This window comes from Tetrao urogallus (assembly GCF_951394365.1).
Source record: "Tetrao urogallus genome assembly, chromosome: 2".
Taxonomy (NCBI): Eukaryota; Metazoa; Chordata; class Aves; order Galliformes; family Phasianidae; genus Tetrao; species Tetrao urogallus.
This window is the reverse complement of record NC_136814.1, coordinates 69,124,725-69,145,983: the sequence shown is the minus strand read 5'-3', so window position 1 is coordinate 69,145,983 and position 21,259 is coordinate 69,124,725. Positions and strand designations below refer to the sequence as shown.

The 21,259-nt window shown below is 35.0% G+C and overlaps 1 protein-coding gene across 1 annotated transcript in view; it reads left to right on the top strand.

Moving 5' to 3' along the window:
* Window positions 1–21,259, top strand: part of GRIK2 (glutamate ionotropic receptor kainate type subunit 2) — a gene marked incomplete at both ends in the record, with an annotated part of 345,231 nt that overhangs the window by 298,553 nt on the left and 25,419 nt on the right. Inside the window, one exon of the mRNA XM_079532662.1 lies at window positions 15,092–15,317. Within this exon, the coding sequence (XP_079388788.1) occupies window positions 15,092–15,317 (226 nt within the window). The remainder of the gene's footprint in view (window positions 1–15,091; window positions 15,318–21,259) is intronic.

The window sequence follows — 21,259 nt, the reverse complement described above, 5'->3', positions numbered from 1 at the left end:
CTGTCAGGTAAAGTTTATCATCTATCTTTAGCCAATTATTTTAAAATGAACTAGTGATGTATCAATCCATCTGCTTTTTGACTCATGTCCTCATTAGAGAAGCATGTCATTTGGCACCATTTTAAGTAATCTCAGAAGATGATCTGTATTCAAAAAACAGTTAAAATTTTTTCTTACTTCCCCCAAGTGTTTCAGCCACTCTGTGGTGTTGGAAATTGCAGGTACTGTCACTGCTTTGAATGCTTTTCTTTTTGGAAAATGTGGAGAAATCAGATTATCAGTATTTCAACACATTTCAAAGCATGAAGGTTTTCAAACTCATAACTGGTGCAGTCCTATCTGTAGTTATTAAAGGGTCATTTGAAATCTACCCATAGTAGTGCATTGACAACACTGTCATTTAGATCTGCCTAAGAACAAAAAACTATCACAGCACTAGGAGTGCAAGTATTTATTTTTGCTGAACTACTTGGAAACTGGAGAAATGTAAATGGTATGGAAAAAAATGTAGAATAAATTCTATTAGTATTCTGTGCACCGATTTTTCTTGCCTTTTTTTTTTTTTCTGTAGAAAATATTGAAATTATATTTTACTGTCTAACTGATGATGTTACTGACTAACATTAACAGCGGAAGCCCAAAATACTCAGCAAAATGCACAGGTACACCCAGCAGTTCAGTGTATGAAATATTTCATATCCTTAGCCATTCTGATAATTGTAGAATCATAGTATTATAGAATGCTATATTTCGGAATGGACATTAGAGATCATCTAGTTTCAGTCCCCCTGCTATAGGCAGGGATTCCTCCCTTTAGACCAGGTTGTTCAAAGCCCCATCCAGCCTGACTTTGAACATCTCCGGGAGGAGGCATTCACAATCTCGTTGGGTTCCAGCATTCCAGTGCCTTGCCATCCTTGCAGCAAAGAATTTCTTCCTGATATCCAGTCTAAGCCTACCCTCTTACTGTTTAAACCATTTCCCTTGTCTTGTTGCTGCATGCCCTCATAAAAAGTCCCTCAACAGCTTTCTTGTAGGTCCCCTTCGCGTACTGTAAGGCTGCTATAAGGTCTCCTCAGAGCCTTCTCTTCTCCAGAGTGCAGAGCCCCAGCTCTCTCAGCCTGTCCTTATAGGGGAGGTGCTCCAGCCCTCTGATCATTTTCATGGCCCTCCTCCGTCCTTCTTGTGTTGGGGTCCCCAGAACTGGACTCAGTACTCCAGGTGAAGTTTCATGAGAGCAGAGTAGAGCTCCCTCAACCTGCTGGTCACACTACTCTTGATACAACCTAGGATAAGGTTGGCCTTCTGGGCTGCAGTCCCGTATTCCTGCTCATGTTGAGTCTTTCATCACTGACAATGCCAAACAATTTTTAACATAATCAATTTTCTAGTATTTAACGTATCACATACCAGCCTATACAATATTTCTGTGGTGGCTCATGGATTTCATTTATAGCACATAGTATAGTGTTAAATATCAGTTCCTACTTTTGCCTTTGTTTCAGAAGTCAGATACCACAAGATATGTTTAGTGAATTTCACTGTTTATATAGAATTCTGCACGACCACAAAAGTTAATGGAAAATAAACTGTAACTGCTCTTAATGTGCAAATATACATACATAAATACAAATTAATATTTTGGTTAATAACAGAAGTATATAAATTCCATCACTGGATGATGTAGAAATACCAAATAGAAAGCCTAAACTGGGGCTTATCTTGATCTCATGTTGGTGATCTTGCTGGGTCTCACAGAAAAAATTTTATGCCATCTCTAGAATTCTCTGTCTTTTTTTTTTTTTTTTTTTTTTTTTTTTTTTTTTAAGATATATGCTATGTTTTTATTTTTGATATTGTCTTCATTTTTCTTCCAAGAAATAGCAACATGAGATTGTTTTCTCCTATTTTTTACCTGTCATTCTTTTTTTTTTTCCTTATCACATAATTTTTATTGCTTTTTGAAAATTGATTCCACAATTTCTTCTTCTACTTTTCATTACATTCCTGAAATAACAAGAGTTTTTGTAGGAGAGAAATCAGATTTTTATTGTTTATGTCAAATATTTAGTAGGCTTAGAAACTTCCACTTTTGGGGAAAGTAATAGCACGTACATATTTCCCCTCCTCTTCTCTAATATATAAAATATTTATGTTATGTGAACAATCAATATCTTTGCAGTGGTAGTTTGCCTTTTTGGAATTTGAATGGGAAATCTGAATTCACTATTTTTAGTTTATAGCTGAAGCTTTCCAATTCTTGAGAGGGGAAAAAAAATGTAAGAATTGATGGAAGGTTGCATAAGTCTAACTTCTTAGTTCCTTGCTTTTGATGAGTAATGCAGGATGTACATTTGTATCACAGGTGCACACAGAAAAAAGCTGAATATTGGAAGAAATAAGAGATCACAGTATTTTTCATCATCATCTTTCCAAGAATTTGGGGCAGCTTTCCAGGTTGCTCAAACCATATTAATTGAGTACATATCTGATAGACCACTTCACTGTTGTCACAAAATCCTGTAAATGTGTTGAAACATGCAATGTAAAATGTTCTCAAAATGTACTCAAATTAATGTTAATTTTGGAATTTAAAGTTAATTTCATCTTTTTTTTTTTTGTTTTTTTTTTTGGTGAAGATATGGGAGCTATTGGTAATAGGTGAGTGGTTGGACAGGATGATCTTTTAGGTCTTTTACAACCTTGGTGATTCTATGATTCTATGATTCTAGAGTTCTACTAATACTGCAAGCTAAATCCTTTTGTAGGTAGATTTAGAACAGCAAAAATTTCTGTATTTTGTACAGAATAGTGGAAATATGGTGCATGTCATGGTGGTTTTTTTTTGTTTGTTTGTTTTCTTTTTCCACTGATTTTGCTTCTGCTTTTCCTCTACAAAAGCTAGTGATAAACCTTCCCTCATTGGCAATTTCCAAGTACTTAATTCCCACAAAATTTGAGAGTGTCTGTCTGACAAAATTGGAATACATCAATTAATAATGTTGAAAAGTGATTCCTTCTTCTACCTGGCAGGTACTGGTTCTTCTGGCTGTTCTCCACCATAAATGAAGCAGAGCCTTTGCAGAATTTCCATAGTCTTCACAGACTGTGTTCCTTTTTCTGTTATACTACAGTTTTTGTACTGCCTATTCTCATCTGTTACAGTTATCCAAATTGCAGAATGTTAATAAACACATAAATTGTATCCTACTTTAACTTTCTTTAAGTTATACAAATTCATCAGTACTGCAACTTTCTCCATCAACTTCTGAAAAGTTGGGGTGGAACTCTGTCAGTGTTAAAACCTACTCTAAACTGAATCTTACAACTCTGCTATTGCACATACTTTCTGTACGGACTGCCTTATGTGTTATATTGCTTATCTTCTCAAATATGTAGTTCAGGAGACTACAGATGTTTCAAGATACAATTTCCAGAATTATTCCAAAACCTGACAGATTTGCTAACAAACAAGCTGTTTCCCTGATCAGTATCCTACCACTCCTTAGTACTTTTGATATGAACCACATATGGCATCAATCCTGTTTGCCTGAATTAACTCCAATTTTCTAGTGACCAAGGTCACACAATTACAGAGAAAAACTCAGCTGTTCATAGCCAGCACATATGGTTCAGAGATGTTCGTAATGTACTTGCTATAATGAAAAAATACAGTATGCTAAATCCAAATCCCATTGCAGAATACCTCAGTGGTGGCTTATGCTAATGTATAGCAGGCAAATATTTACGTGAGATATTTTGTGAATAAATAATAAATAATTAAAAATATTGCTTGGCTTACATTTTCAGGGGTTTAAATCTATTATTATTGTAATTTTTATTATAATATAATAATATAATAATATATTATATTTTTTAGATCTGGCAGAAGAACTTACAGGAACATACCAGTCTGTCTTGATGCCACTAGACTTCTGTTATAGCCAATCACTAGCATAATGATGGTCTTGACAAAAGAAAAAAACAACAATTGAACTTCAGTTAAGTTTTGGAAATCTGAGCAGAGAAATAAGATATATTTATGTCTAACTGTTTTAAGGAGCAAATTAGTGGGTAAGATTTAAGGGGCTTCTATCACTTCACCTCATTCAAAAAGATCTCAAATGATAGAAGTTTGTTTGCTAATGCTGTCTGATGAGTTACTTTCAAATTATAAACAACAGAACTTTTTAAGCATAATATATTGATTAGCACTTAGTACACAAGGACTAATTTTGCTTTGAACATCACACAAATATCTCCCTGGCCAGAGTGGGTTTTATGGTAGTAAAATTCTTTATTCGTGTCACTGTGATAAATTCTCACTCTTAGAGGTAAATATTTAAAGCAGTATTTATGAACTTTATGCTTAGTTCTAGCTTTCATATGTTATGTGCGTAATAACAAATAAAAACATTCTCCTATTTTGGAAAGGAAGATTGCTTCCAGCTCAATCCAAGAACAAAATTTTCTTCTGCAATTTGTATCAGAAAACAGGCAGTGAGCAGAAGTGGATTTATCTTTACAGAGCATATATAATATATGCTTTAAAAACAGATTGAGTTTTCTTGATATCTTATTCCTACTTACAAAAGGAAGAACAGTGTGAGAAATACCACAATTCTAATCTCCAAGCTATTTTTGCAGAAAGAACCATTGTGATGTTAGCTATAATTCAAAAGAGAACTATAAATCATTCTGATATAAAAGGCAAGGAAGTGTTTTGTAATCCGTTAGTGATTTTCTGAGGTATAAAATCTGTACTGATTTCCAGGTCAAAGATGATAATGAATATTTGTTTCAATAGCACTGTTTTTTTTTTTTTTTTAACCATAATTTTTTAAAAATATTTAATATTTTTTTCAAAATCTTTGATTTTTAAAACAAAAAGCAAGCACAATCAGGAAAGAGTAAAAATGTCTTTCTCTGAGCACTGCATTTTTCATTCCTTGTAGATCCACTCTTGGCAGAAGCACCTTTCCTACCTTTCTTTCATTTGTGCTCTATGGACCATGAAAACTGCTGTTATGAAGGAGAGAACACTGTATGCATTACTTTTATTGTTTTTATGCTGACCCAACAAAATCAAAATTGGCTTGCTCACTTACAGGATTTCAGGCCTCAGCAGTCTGAAAAAATAGGGGAACAAAAAAAGAAAGGAATAAGAAGGCCAAAAAGGAGGGGAAAAAAAAAAAAAAAAAAAGAAGAAACATCCTGAGGTCAAAGTCAATGAGACCAGCTTGATAAAAGGGAAGAAGTCTTTTTCACTTTTCTTTGATGACTGAGTAAAAGTCAGTCTCAGAATTTTAAGAGACCATAAACAAATCCCAAACTACAAAGTTCATTTTTATAACTAATGGTAATGTGGTCTGAAAATAATCAGAAGCTTAATTGTATTAATATAGTCTGTCTGTTGAGTGGTAAATTATGAGTAAGCTGATTTAAATTTGGTCTGTTATCCACTGGAGTTGGAGGAATGTGTAATATTTTCTGTATACTTGAGATGCTAGTGATTAACACAGTACGCTCTAAAAGCTCCGCATTAGCCTACATCAATATTCAAAACTGTACTGCAGTTATGTGAAAGCAGAGTTTGGATCTTCTTTGAAATCATATAATGGAAGCATCAAATTTTGATATGCAACTAAGATCAAATTGTGTTTTACACAGAATGTGTTAGGCTATGTCAAAAGTGGTAAATATACTGTTTCTGCTGCCTGAAAAAGTAACATTTGCTTTTGGAGTGTAGAGTTAGCTAAGGCTTATTCAAAAATAGAAATTATTCTAGTCACTAAAACTAATTTGTTTGAATTGTTTGAAACAAGGTCTGGAAATAGGACTGTGAAAAACTAGAAAGATAACTTTCGTTCTGATTAATGTAGCTGATGATGATATTTACCATTGTTTTCATATATTTCTTTTTATTTCGGAAGTCCTGGTAAAGGACCAGGATCCAATTGTTTTCCATTTCAGAAACACTGAACAGTTTGGAGAAACCAGTATCTATTTCAAAGAACAAAGAGAACACAGAGTCATGTTAAGAACTAGAATAGATGGATTAGCAAAAGCAGGTATAAAGTGCTGAAACAAAAAGAACAAAAAACATGAGAAGGAAAGAAAATATATTTGGTTTTTGAGAGACAGATATTTGAACAGTAGAAGTCAGTCTTTCCAAACAAATTTGGCATCAGTTTAAGAAAGTGATCAGGCTATTTAAGTGTATTTACAATTTATTGTCATTTATGAAAATGTTAGATAGCCTTATCTTTGGATTTCCCTGCATTTATAATGTTCAAACATTCCTAAAATGTTATTTGCTAAAGGCTGTTGGTTTGTTCTCTCCGTCTTAAGATTGTCATCCTATGATTTGAAATGTATTCAATTAATTAACTTTGTTTATCTGTCTATTAATTGTATTAATCCTCTGTGTATTAGAGACATATCCCAAATGTCTTAGAACAGCTGTGAGCCATAAGTGGAAATGTTTGCTTTCCTTAAACTTGACAGCTAGGCTCCCTACATTCAGAATGACTTGTTGAGATACATGGGTGCTTTTGCCATTATTAGCAACATCAGAAACATATTTTTTTAGCTTATTTCAGAACTATGTAAATTTAAGGCACTTGTCAAAACAAAATGTCAAATGTATAAAAATGAATAAGGAATGAATGAATTAAATGTATTACATGGACAGTTCAGCCTGGATTTTCACACTGGTATTCAGGATTGCCATGGGGATTATGTATGAAACAATTGGTAAGAGCGCACTTCAGTTTCAAGAATTGAAGTGTGAAAAAGCCTTAGAAAAATGCACATTTCCCAGATAGTAAGGGGATTGTCTTTACCTTGAAGTATAAACTACATAAATTTACAATGTTTTTGTTTGTTTATTTCAAACACAAAATGACTTTTCTTTTTGTTGTTGTTGTTTGTTTGTTTGAGAAAAAGAAAAAAAAAATAGAGAGAAGTGTCATTGCTCACCATAGTAACTTGAAAGCTGTTTAAATTGAAAGCAAGATCTTAGATTAGTTTATCCAGGACTTGGTTAAAGTAGGACTTGGATATTTCTAGCGAGCACATTCCATTATTTCTCCTGGCTACATATATGTCAAATCTTAACTGTTCTCATGGTGAATACATTTTTCTTTTATATTCACAAAGATTTTTCTTTCAGCCACTGCTTCTTTTGCAATTGTCTCTTATTCTACCATCATGCATCCTAGTGAAGAGAATATCTTCAAGTTCTCTCTAATTTTTTTTCTATAGGTAATGAAAGAATGTGATATGCAAGCCCTCCTTTCTTTAGCTTGAACAACTCCTTTTCCTTCAGTTATACTTCGTAAGTTAAGATCTCCAATACTCTGATGGAGGACCAAAATGGACCACAGTGTTCTTGGAATAGCCTGACAAATGTCAAGTGTCGTGGAATAAATTCGTTTTGCATTCTGTTTGCTATAATCTTGCTGATACAAGCTACAGTTTGTTTTTACCACTGCAATGGAGCATCTGTTATTACTGCTAATTGTAGAATCATAGAATTGTTTGACTTGGAAGGCATCCTTAAAGGTCATCTAGTTCAACTCCTCTGCAATGAGCAGGGACACATACAGCTAGACCAGGTTGCTCAGAGCCTTGTCCAGCCTGACCATCAGTGTCTCTAAGTACAGGGCTTCTACCATTTCTCTGGGCAACACCTTCCAATGCCTCACCACCCTTATTGTAAAAAGCTTCCCTATATCCAGTCTAAATCTCTCCTTTTTTAGTTCAAAACCATTTCCCTGTGTCCTATCACAACAGACCCTGCTAAAGTGTCCTCCTCTTTTTTACAGCCCCCTTTAAGATACTGCTTTCAGGCCACTCTCAGATCTCCCCAGAGCTGTTCTCCAACTTAACAGCCTCAGCTCTCTCAGCTTGTCCTTGGAGGGGAAGAGTTTCATCCCTTGAACAATTTTTGTGGCCCTCATCTGGACATGCTCCAGCAGGTCCATGTCTCTCCTGTCTGGACATGCTCCAGCAGGTCCATGTCTCTCCTGTACTGAGCACTTCACACCTGGATGCAGTACTCCAGATTAGGTCTCATCAGTGCAGAGTAGAGGGGCAGAATCACCTCCCCATTTGACCACGATTCTTTTGGTGCAGCCCAAGATACGGTTGGCTTTCTGTGCTGGGAGGACACATTCCTGACTCATGTCCAGCTATCCATCCACTAGTAACCTCCAGTTCCTTTTCAGCAGGGATGTGCTCTATCCTTACATTGCCCAGCTGGCACTGGTAGTGAGGATAACCATGACCCAGATGCAAGACCTTGCACTTCGCTTTGTTGAACCTCATGAGGGTCACTTTGGCCCACTGTCCACTTGAATCCACAAGTCCTCTTCAGCCAAGACACATTCTTGCCAATCAATTTCCAAACCTGCACAGAACCTTGGGATTACTTTGTCACTGGATAGACTTTGTGTTTATCTTTGTTCAGTACTAGGCAATTGTTGTTTATCTTAATTTTCTGGCCTCTCGAGGTATCTCTGCAAAGTAGCTCTTTCTTTTTCCAGTGTATTTCTACAACAAAAAAACTCTGTGAGAATGCTTTCAATACCGTTTTACAAACTGTTTATGAAGATACTGAACCATATCAGATCAAGTTCAGATCTTTGAGGCAATCCACTCAGTTTTACAGAAGGAAAGAATAAATTCTTTCAGACATAAAATAATCATTAATCTAGTATCTTAAAAAAAAGGTTAGTTAAAAATAAAAAAGTTATTCAAGTCCACTAACAATACAGAGCTCAGGAAAACAAAAGCCACAGGTACTATAGGCCCTATCAGAAATAGGAAATAGTGTGGTAGTACTGGGAATCTGCCATTTTATTTCATGATGTAGAGATTGTCTTAGTTTTATTCACATGTATTGAATAGCAGTTCCAAATGCATAGGAACTGGGCTTCTGATTTATTTATTTATTTGGTATTTAATCTTAGTTACATTTAATCTTTTTTTTTGTTATTACTGCTTCTTTTTTGTTAAAATATTGCTTGGTTGTGACCAAAGTTCATTGCACAATTCTACATTACATCTGAATGCTTTTACAAGACTTTAAGTAAGTAAAGTGCATGCCATCATTAAAACAAATATCTCCATTAAGGTACCAGTAATAAGGCATTCTATACAGTCCTCTGTAGAAAAGAGTCAGAAGTTGCCTAGCACACTTTTACTGTACAATTGCTTAATCTTGTCTTGTACCATGAGGTATACTTCCCTGACCTTTGATCCTTGTTTATTTTGGCATTCACCCAACATCTTTATATTTTTCTACCTTATACTCCAGTCTCACTGCTCAGATATTTGTCTTTCCAAGACTGTACTTCAGGGGACAATATTAACGTATTCCTAATAATGATTCTCCTGTTTCCAGCCTCAGTTATATGCATAGCATGAGACTAACTTAAAGCCTTTGCCATACCTTCTTTTGTGATCTCTAGTATGCATAGTTATCTTCCATTAGTCTTTAATTTAAGAACACTGAGAATTTTTACTGTGAGTATACTCTCAATGTCACTGTTAGAACTACGATTTTATGCACCAGGTATGTAAGTTTTTTTTTCTATTTGTTCAACCTTTAATGTCCAACTTCTATGTTATTTAGTTCTCCTTTTTAATTCAGTGAAACTCAAATGTTGCAAGTCATAGGCAGCTTTCTTACTGTTCTGTATTATCTTCAGCATTACTGAGGGAACACAGGCATGATAAATCATGTCATCACAGGTTATCTTATGGAGACATCATTTCCAGTTGATTTTGCATTAAGCTGGATGTTGAGGCAGTGATTTCCAGTTAGATTACACAAAATGGTGAAGTAACTCAGAGAAAATAATCCACTTCCTTGATGGAGTAAGTTGATTAACCAGACTGATTTGTGCACAATGAAAGGTGATAGAAACATAACATAAATCGTAGCATCTGCTTCTATTGAGATGAATGACACAGTCATAACCATCAGAAGCAAAATGTACATACTGGAGTGTCATTCTGTTTAGTTCAATGTCAAAAGGACTCCTGATGCTTTTGATTGTTCCAGCTTCTTGAGTTTAGTTATTTGAATCTGCTGAGCAACTTTCCAAACACAGAGGAAAACCATTTGTGATTGTATTTTACTGAATCAAATGCTTTGTTTTGTTTTCTCAAATAACTATTCCATGTTATGCATAAAACAAATCTCTTTTATTATACGTTGTTTTTGTAAGATTTCTAAACACCACTTTGAATTTAAGTCACAAATAGGTAGGCTGTTTTCTTGGACATAATTTCAATTCTGCCTTTTAGGGATGGAAGAATCATAGAATGACAGATATCTTGAGTAGGAAGGGACTCATGAGGATCATTGAATTCATCTCCTGACTCTACACAGCACCACTCAAAATTCAAACCATGCTTCTGAGAATGTTGTCCAAATTCTTCTTGAAATCTGTCAGGCTTGGTGCCATGACCACTGCCCTGGGAAGCCTGTTCCAGGACTTGACCACTCACTGGTGTAACACCTTTTCTTAACAATCAACCTAATCCTCTCCTGATGCAGCTACATGCTGTTTCCTTGTGTCCTGTCACTGTCACCAGAGAGAAGAGTTCAGTCCCATCCCATCCAGTCCCCTCATGAAGAAGCTATAGGCAACCATGAGGACTCCTCTCAGTCTCTTCTTCTCTGGGCTGAACAAGCTGAGTGACCTCAGACACTCCTCATACATCTTTTCCTCTAAACCCTTCACCATCTTCATAGCCCTTCTGTGGAATTTCTCTAGTAGTTTTACATCTTTCTTATATTGTTGTGCCTAAAACTTTTCCCAGTGCTTAAGGTGAGGCCACACTAGCTCAGAGTACGTTGGGATAATCCCTTCCCTCACCTGATTGGCAGTTCTGGGTCTCATGCACCCCAGGATATGGTTGGCTCTTTTTCCTGCCAGGGCACATGTGGACTTGGATTCAACTTGCTATCAACAAGAATCAATCCTCTTGTCCCCTAGTCCATACAAGTATAACTTGCCCCATCCCAGATGCAGAATCCAGCATTTACTCTTCTAAAACTTCATGTGGTTGATGATTGTCCAGCCCTCTAATTTGTCCTTTTCTCCTTGCAAGGCCTCTCTACTCTCAAGGGAGTCATCAGATCCTCTCAATTTAAGGTCATCCACAAAATTACTTAATATATATTCAAGTCCTGCGTCCAAGTCACTGATGAAAACATTAAGGTGGAGTTTTGTGGGACTCTTAATAATGACTAGTTGCCAGCCTGATGTAACCTCATTTACTATATCCCTTTGAACCTGACCTGCCAATGAGCTGTTCAACCACCAAGTTATCTTTTTGTATAGCTGTATTCTGGACATTTTGTCCAGAAAAATACTGTGAGAATCAGCACCAAAAGCTTTGCTGAAATCCAAAAAGAATACATCAACTGGCTTCCCCTGGTTACCTATGAGGGTAACCTTTTAATAAGAGGAGATTTAACAAGGACTTCTCCTTGTGAACCTGTGTTGACTCTGAAGAATGTGTGCATTCAGATGTATTTCAACATGCCCTTAATGATCTACTCCATAATTTTATCTGGCACGAGTGATACTGTCAGTATGGTAATTTTCAGGATCTTCTTTCTTGTCCTTGAAAAATTGGATAATATTTGACAGATTCCAGTTCACTAGACTCTCTCCAGATTCCAAAGACTGTTGAAAAGTAATTGAGAGAGGTGTCAAGATTTTACATAATCTAGCTTTTTGAGTACTCTTGGATTAATCCTATCAGGCCTTGTATAAACATCCAGTTTGAGCAGCAAATCCTTCACAATTTCAGGGCTGGCAGGGAGTTTATCATTACTGCAGACATGGTTCTCCAACTCAGTTCTCTGAGAGTCTTCAAGCCTTTCATCAGCATTGAAGAAAGTAGGAAAGAAAGCATTAAACATCTCTGCTTTTTCTGTGCTCCTATTTGCAATGTGATCATCCTCCTCAAGAAATGTACCAATGTTATCTTTGGTCCTCTGTTAACATATTTTAAAAAGCCCTTTTTATTTCACCCATGGTAATGGCCAGCTTCAACTCTAATTGAGCTTTGGCCACATGAATTTTTTCACTACAGCAGTATCTTTGTATATTGCCTGACCTCACTTCCTGTGGCCATATTTGTGTTTGCTCTGCATAAACTCTATAAGAAGATTCCTACCCAGCCAACCCAATCTTCTGCTCCAACTTCTTGACTTCTGACATTTTGGAATTGCCTTTTTCTGTGCTCTTAAGAGGTGGTACTTTGAAAGTGACATGCATGGTTAGATCCCCATGCATTTAAAAGCAGTTTCCCAAGGGACTTTGCTAACTAATTTCCTAAGCAATCTGAAGTCTGATTTTAGTTCTTTAATTAATTGATGTCATCATCCTGGCTCGGTGGCCTATAGTAAACTCCCACAGCAACAGATGCTTTATTTGATTGTCCCTTGATCCTGATCTCAACAGTGTCATCACGAATTGAGAGCTCTATACATCTTTACAGATAACCACTCCCCACATTACTTGCCTTGCTTATCCCTGCTTAAGAGCCTATAATCATTCATCAGTACACAATGGTCACAGGACTCTTCCCACCAGGTTTTGCTTACATCAGTGATGTTGTAGCTCTGAAACTGAGCCAAGACTTTATCTCCTCTTTTTTGTGCTGTTTGCACTGATGTAAAAATATTTCAAATGTGTTTCATTGTAGCCAGCACCTCCTGAAGAAGATTGAAGGGTTTCACTAGCAGGAAGTCCCTCAAATTCCTGTGAACAGAAAACGTGGTGCAGATATTGTAGTATTTTGCTTACATGATAAAAAAGGAGATGACTATCTTTTCTATCACCCTTGATATCTTCTCTAGTGAGAGTCGTATGTGCTTTTGTTTTAGCACATAGCTTAATGTTATCTTCCACAGCTTCATTAACTGTGTAAAATTTTTATACTTCTTTAATTTTTACAGCAAGCATACTACTATGTAGAAGCTTTCTTTGATTTTATTTTGCTTATGACTTCTCTTCCTTCTTTTTCAGAAGCGTCATCCTAAATGATAAAGTTAGTCATCATAATGAACATGTCCTGTCTTTGAGAGTGCTCTTTTTTCACATGCTTTTGTAGAGATAACCGTACCCTTTGCTAACATACTTTTATCTTGGTAATGTGTTTTGTTTTTTTTTTTTGCAACATAAGTGCAGAAATACTTATGTGTGTTCATTCTTATTTACTTTATTTTCTACTATGGCTCTCATGTGGTTTTTTCCTTCTCAGCATGCACCAGCAATGTATTTAATAGTTTACCCAAATTGTTTTCTCTGCAAATTCCTTATATTACTCAGATTATTTATATTGGCTTAAATGTTTGCTTTCAGTAGTGGAATAAAGATTGTACGGTAAAAAATTAAATGATAATACAGGCAAAATTTTACAAACATTGGAAAACACTTATTTTCCATTCTTTCTATATTACATAGTAATGTAGAGCCGATGTGCATTGCTTAAAGTATCTTATTCTGCATATAGTGTAGTATTAAGTGCTTCAAAGAATTATTTGATTGAGAAAACAAACCTATGAATAGAGACCATATCTGTTTGTTCTTCTTAATTCTATGGATTCACAGTATCTTCTCAAGAAAAAAATTATTTTCTCTTTCATTGTTGCTAAAACCTTGTATGTTCATTTGCATAACATTCAGTACAGAAATAATGTGTTCATGCAGAATGTTCATGCAGAGTTCTAGAAGTCTTCCGTTTTGTTAGCATTGACACTAGAGTTACTTCAAATGCTTGTTTTGCTAAGTCCTCAGGCAGACTGAAATAGGTCTTGGATTCTGTCCTAGCACGGGGACAAAGTTGTCTTTTTTTCTTTTTTTTTCCTAAATAAATGTTCTTTTCATTCCACATACACTACTAATCCTTCTTTAGGCAGGTTTTATGGCTGCCAGTCAGTGGAGCTTCAGAAAGGTTTGTAGTGTCAATCTTTGCTTAGTATCTCCACCAGAGCTGATGGCAAAGTTATGTTTAGGATGACATTAAAAGATGAAAGATGCCTGAAAGAGCTTGATTATACCAGTTTTTATACCGTATATCTACATTTTATTTTTATACAAGATATAACTTTAATGAACATTTTCTGATATATTTGAGTTTGGAACATTATTAAGCATATGGTGACAAATGTAATGTGTAATGATCAAGTGTTCTAATGCCTTCATTTTATCATTATCTCTTACACAGTACTGTACAAAAGTGAGGGAAGGTAATACGTTTGTGGGTTTTTGTTTGTTGGTTTCGTTTTATTTTGTTGGGTTGATTTTTTTTTAAGCTGATGTGTCGAGAAAAGGAGTAGCTCCTCTATAGCTGTGCAGCAGCAGTTTGTACCAAATTGTTGTCTCCTTTGTCTCTTTCTCATCCATAACACAATAGTGCATTGCATTCAGGGAATACTAAAGCAACAGATACATATTCAACTTTAGGACTTTTAGCTGTTAATTTTGTAATGGCAAATAAATATGACTATAGTGCGGTAAGTTGTATATTTGTTGCCTTCTTCCTCATGACTTTTTTTTCTCCATACATCGCTATCTGTATGTGTTCTGACTACTGCAAGCTGCTCCACTGTGCAGAAGGTTTTTAAAAGTAGTTTTTAAAAGCTCAAGAGTAGGGTAATGACTGAAATATGAGTGAATTTCAAACATACCAGAATACAACAAATTCTCCTATGAAACTCACCAGTACTGTTGATGAACTTGACTATATTAAAATCCTTAATAGTTTTTCACTGACTTTAAAAACTTTTAGGTTTTCACTCTACACGAATAAAAATGTGCACAGAATGAAAAATAGATTAACTAAAATATAACGCATTTTCTACAAAATGTGTCCATCTGCTTTGTTTTCCATATATGAGATGAAATATGTAGACACTCTTACATTTGCTGTTGTAAAATCTGACATGTGCAATAAAACATGACAAGAGGTAAGAGGATAATGTGTAAGTTTGGAATTTGCATTCACTCTTAAACGTGTTTTATCTTTATTACTGTTCTATCTAATATTTGTCTTTCAGAAATCCAAAATCTCCACTTATGATAAGATGTGGGCCTTCATGAGTAGCAGGAGGCAGTCAGTACTTGTCAAAAGCAATGAAGAAGGCATCCAGCGTGTGCTTACCTCCGACTACGCGTTTTTAATGGAGTCGACAACCATTGAGTTTGTCACACAGCGGAACTGTAACCTAACACAGATTGGAGGCCTGATAGACTCAAAAGGTTATGGCGTGGGAACTCCCATGGGTAGGTTATATGTCAATTCATTGATCTCTCTTCATTAATCTTTGTTGCTGTAATAGAAAAGCTCCAATATACTGTTGCTTTTTCTACATTACTAGCTTTCCTTTTGTTCTCTTTTTCTTATCTAAAGAAAACCATAACATGTTTTACCAGCATTTATGGATTGTATTTCATTATCTAAATAGAAAAAAAAAAACAGTTATTTGAAGAAGTTGACCATTTTTATATGATGATTCTCTAATATGATTCCTTCCATATCCTCAAAAATAACAAAATTACATTCCACAGCCCTGATACTTTTCAATATTTTCTAAATGTTGAACTTTGTTTAGATAATGAAGTGCTAGTGTTTTTTCAAAATTTTCAGTAGCAAAAACTGATGACACAAAGCATCTATGGCGAGAAAGCTAAACACTAAGATTCTTAAAATAAGAGGAAAGATTCCATAGCATGCCTTGTATAATCCACAAACAGAAGAAATACTAAATTAACTTTGTGGAATATGCTTTTGCAAAAATGATTCCAATTTAGTAAATATTATCTGAGTCAGGTTTTTCTGACAGTGTACAAAAATTTGGCTGCAAAATTAGAAGCCAACAAGAAGAACTGGTTTCTAGCACCCATAGAATGAGATTCAGCAAGCACAGATGTTCTGAGTTCCCTTTCTCTGCAGTGACTATTGAAAGACATGAGCTGAAGATCCAGCTTTTGACTTCAGAATACATAGGAATACTGCCCAGTGATCCTACTTAATATTGTTCTGAAGATGTTTTTACAGGACTGATAATGGTTTTGATTTAAATTTAATTTTAAGGAGAATGTATTGTTTTGTTGTTAATATGAATATGCTTGATGTGTTTTTTGTTTTTTTTGTTTTTTTTTTTTTTCCCATATAGTTCTTACACTTGTTATTGATTTTATTTGTGTTAGCATTATATTAAACCATTGTGTGGTTAAAGTTGACTCTAATATTGTATATTAAGAACATGATAAGAAAGATTAAGTTATAAACATTACTGGAATATATTGCATAAAGGGGTATCCAGTAATACAAAACATTTCATGTAAACTGTGAATATTTACTGAAACCTTAAAATTGTTTTAATTTTAGTGATTTTGGTAATTAGATATGCAATTGATACCTCCTGAAGAAATTATGATTCTGTTCATTTTGCCTTTGAACAATTAGTTGCTAGCCATTTAGTTTTAATGCATATACCTTTTCAAAAAATCATATTCTATTGAGAAAACAAATGAAAAACAAATGTAAAACCAACAGCAAACTTCTAGAGTGACCAGTAAAGATTTAGAGAAAAAAATAACTGGATGTAAAGAGACAATTATGTCTCAGTAAGTAAACTGTCCTTTTGGCTTTATTCAGCTTTATTCAGAGAGAACAGGCAGTAGTAGTATGTTTCTTCATTAACTTTAATTTGTATCAAAGACATTATTCAGCACTTAACAATCAAAAAAATTAACAAAAAAACAAACAACAAGTAATAAAAAATGATCAGGGTCAAGATAAACAACATAACTGTGAAAGGGGATCCGTTAGCTGACAGTTGTCTTGCAACCAAAATAAAACAAGTAGAGGATACATAGGAATCAGAGATTTCCAAAGGAGAGGAAAAAAAAATACTTCAAACAGTGGTAAACTAAAAAAAAATATTAAAATATGACCTGTAAAACAGGTGAGGCTTTCATAAAATAAGATCTGAATCAAGATTTTCATAAAAGATTTAGGAGTAAATTAAGACAGCATTTGGAGATTTATCAGGACAGCTAAGAATAAGAGATTAATCCTTTCTTTAGACAGTCCTTATAAAATGCTATCCAGATGTATGAACTAACATTTATAAATGGTTTGTATTCTCTGTATAAATATGGTGTCTCAGTTGAAGGAGACTAGGTTGCCCCTGCAATAGTAAGGGAAATCTTAGGAAAAAAAATATCTATAGTGCCTGTCAGAATATTTCGTGAAATATATCACTTTGCTGAAGCGAAAAGATATTACAAAGATGTGCATAATACAAAATTAAGCCATATATTATAATTAGAGTCATTTCTACAGGAAACATTAACTCCATAGACTTTAAAGGACCTTTTGGCATAGTTACATCTTGAGAAGTATATATTATTTCATGATTATGGAAGATGTTTATGAAGATATGAAATTGAGTGATATTTCTTTAGTCAATAATCCAAAGAGTAACTTGTCAAGTGCTTGAGAAACTACAGGATAATGATTTCAAAACTAAGCACACATTACTGCTCATGCCTCCTTAGGAAACTACTTGCAAGCACATCTCTGAATATAAAAATATGAAATTTGTTCAGATAGAGGCACCTTGTCTGAAAGCTATTGATGTCATCTTCCCAAATTTATAAAAACATCTGGTTTACCACCTGGAATAGTGTATTGAAGTGGCAGAAATATCTTCACGAAAGATCAATATGGTTGTTATAGACTTTATGCCAAATAAAGTAGAATGAGTATGGTTAGTTTTGCTGAACTATATCAAAGGAAGTTCCTTGATGGCTAGTAGAGAGAATATAATTTGCTTGAGTTCAGGAAGCTACAAACAGGAGAAGTAAAAGCTTTCCTAACAGGAAAATATGCTAGTAGCTTATGATACAATAATTGTTTGGAAAATGCAAAACCCCCAAATATGGCAGCAGCTTAGAACACTGCAGTAAAAGTTTTACAATCAGAGATAGAAAATTGTATAGGATGAGGAGAAAAAAAAAAGAATGAAAGAAACAAACAAAAAACCAAAAAGAAGTTCAGGAAGTATATGGGCATCAATTGTTTCCACGCACTAAAGAAATGAATGAAGTCTGCTTTAATCCTTTTGGAAGTTTTAGTATTGTGAAAGCATTTGTGAAGTAAACAAAATTTAGTGTGCTGTAATATAGCCATGGTGTGGGAAATTGATACTGTGTACTTTGGGCACATAGTGGAACTAGCACACAGCTTTAAAATTAACAAAATTCACTGATGTTTGGAAGAGGTGTGAGACAGCATTGTGTATGTTATCTTTGCTTTCAGCTTTATTTAACATGTCACTCATGACACAAAAAAATAAGCTACAGACAATAAATTTGATAAGTTATGACGGAATGACCAACTCTCATGATTTACAACTAAAAATTAACTATATGTATATATAAAAATAATGTATATACTTGAAATCTTGAAGTATAATGCACGAGATATTTCTGATAATAAATATGTAAATATGCATTATGTTCAGTTAGATATTATAAGAAATACGTATGTATTTATCTTAATGGTTGGAATTTGACTTTGCATGAGTATACACCTCAGCATCCAAGGTTGATATTAGTTTAAGGAAGGGAAGGAGAAAGAGGGGAGGGGGAACACAATGTAAGAATGAGAGGGAGGGAAAGACAGAAAAAGTATCAACCTGCTTGAGTATTCAAAATATTTTTTACATTTAACAATAGGTCTTTTGAAGTCATAATCACCTCCATTAGTTTTAATTGTCCCATTTCTTCATCATACATGACAAAGATATTAAAAACTGAGTTTATTCTTGAAGGAATCCCAGCTGAGATAAATGTGTGTGATACTTCCATGTACTCATGATCTTCTGATCAAACATAACAAATAAGTCCATTTGTTTTCAAAAAGTCTTACTCTATGCAACAATATACATTTTATGCCTTACATGAACAGAGCTGGTATGACTTGCATTTGGTCAACACAAAGTACTGTAAACCAGACTAATATTATGTGAGAAATACTAGTTTCCATTCTGAGTATTTATTGACTGTCTATCTGAATTGAACCACATGAAAGATTAGAAATTTATCTTCCATGCACTATGTATTAAGGCATTAATTGCCTATAATTAATACTTTTCATTTTTTTCTTACTCTCAAATTGGAAGAAACATGTTTTTAAATCATCTCTAGAAAAAAAAAAAAAAAAAAAAAAAGGCATTCCTCCAACTCTCTCAAGTAGTTTCATGTTATTGTTTTTCAAAATTTTTATTTATTTTCAGCATGGTTGACAGTTGGCTAGTTTCCATCTTACTTTGGCATATTTTTAGCTGAGTTTCCTCTTGTTCTTCTATTCAACCTGGAGTACATAAGTTGCTGACAGTTGCATATGTCAAACCCACTTCATATGAGATATAATAAGCATGCACCTTTCAGACAAGGTGGTAGATCAGGACTGTCTGAAACATTCCAGAGAGAACATGTGTGTGTGGAGATACATGCACAGTAATATATTTGACATTATGAAACTGAAAAATTATTGGTGTAAGCAACCCTAATAAAAAGCATTTATTCTAACTATTAGGAAATACAAAATAGTAAGGGATTTATGGTAGATAAGATTTACAGGAAAATAAATGGCATTCTTTATAATTTCTCAGTTGCAAAACATACTGAGTGGGATCTATTAAATAACATTCTTCACTTCTATTAGTTTATGACTTTTCTCTTACTGTGATCAAAGTATGTCTCTTCTTACCACAGCATAATGTTATTCTTATCCCCGATCATTCCATGATGATAGACTATCAAGATGTCCTGAGAGAAAAAGCTAGGAAGGGTATAAGGTGCATATCACATGTCCGTTTATGATATGGAGGTACTTCACTTTACTTGGAGAGAAAATAAAACTCTCAAGACACAAATGAAATTAAACAGTATATTTTTGGGTGAAGATAAAAATGTATTTTTGGGGTCAACATACAAACATGATTAGCAACAAACATTTCATCATCAAACTCAGTTTCATGGAATTACTCATTGAACAAAGCTGCAAAAACCTGGAAACCACATCCAAGTATTAATTTTTTTTTCATGTAAATATATCTGCACACTGTGTATTTATATATTTGCAACAGAAAACTGACAGCTGCTGTGATACAAACAAGTCATACCTCACATGTCAAAAGCTTTCCAGCTGAGAGGCATTGGCCATGGGCACTAGATATTTGCATAGCCACTTAAGTTCAAAGAATGGAACAAAATTTCTAGGCTTTCATGTTGTATTGATTCAAAGGTGCCATTCTTAGTGAAGTTGTCTTTACTGTAAATCCTATGTGCAGAGGTTTCACACTGATAGACAGCTAAGTTACACCGTGCCATTCTCTCCCTCCTCAACAGAATATGATGAAAAAGTCTCAAACTAATATACATAAAGGGACATCACTTAGTAGTTACTGTCATAGGCAAAACAGATTCAGCATAGAGAGAATGATTTAATTTATTGTCTATTACTAGCAGACTAGATCAGTAAGAACTAAAGCAAGCTAATTATGGAATCATAAAATATCCTGAGTTGCAAAGGGACCCACAAGGATCATCAAATCCAACTTTCTTCTCAGAGCACTGTCCAAATTAGGCTTACTGTTAGCACTGTGGCATTCCCACAGCCCTGGGGATCCTCTTCTAGTACCTAACCACCCTCTTGGTGAAGAACCTTTTCCTATTATTCAATCTGCCACTCCTGACACAACTCCTTTGGGTCTCTCACTGTCAACAGAGAGAGATCCCTCCCTTTTCTTTGTGCAGAAGCTGTAGATCATCAAGAGGCTGAACAAACCAAGAGACTTCAGCCATTCCTCATACCTTGCACTCCACATCTTTCACTGCTTCTGTTGCCCAAACAACACCTTCTCCTATCCATTCCGGGCCTCTCTTGAAGGGGTATCCGTGGGACAGTGGTTTGTCCCTTCCTTCCGTCCGCTCTCGCAGAGCGCACCCGGCGTCACGCACGGCTCAGCTCTGACAGCGGCGGTCCCTCTGGAGCAGCTGCAGCTGGCTCTGCTCTCACATGGGCAGCGCTGAGCTCTGCTCACAGATCCCACCCCTGCAGCTCCCCGCTACCAAACCTTGACGCGTAACCGTTGTGCGGTTTTTTTTTGTTTTTTTTTTTTGTTTTTTTTTTTTTTTTGCGAAAAAAC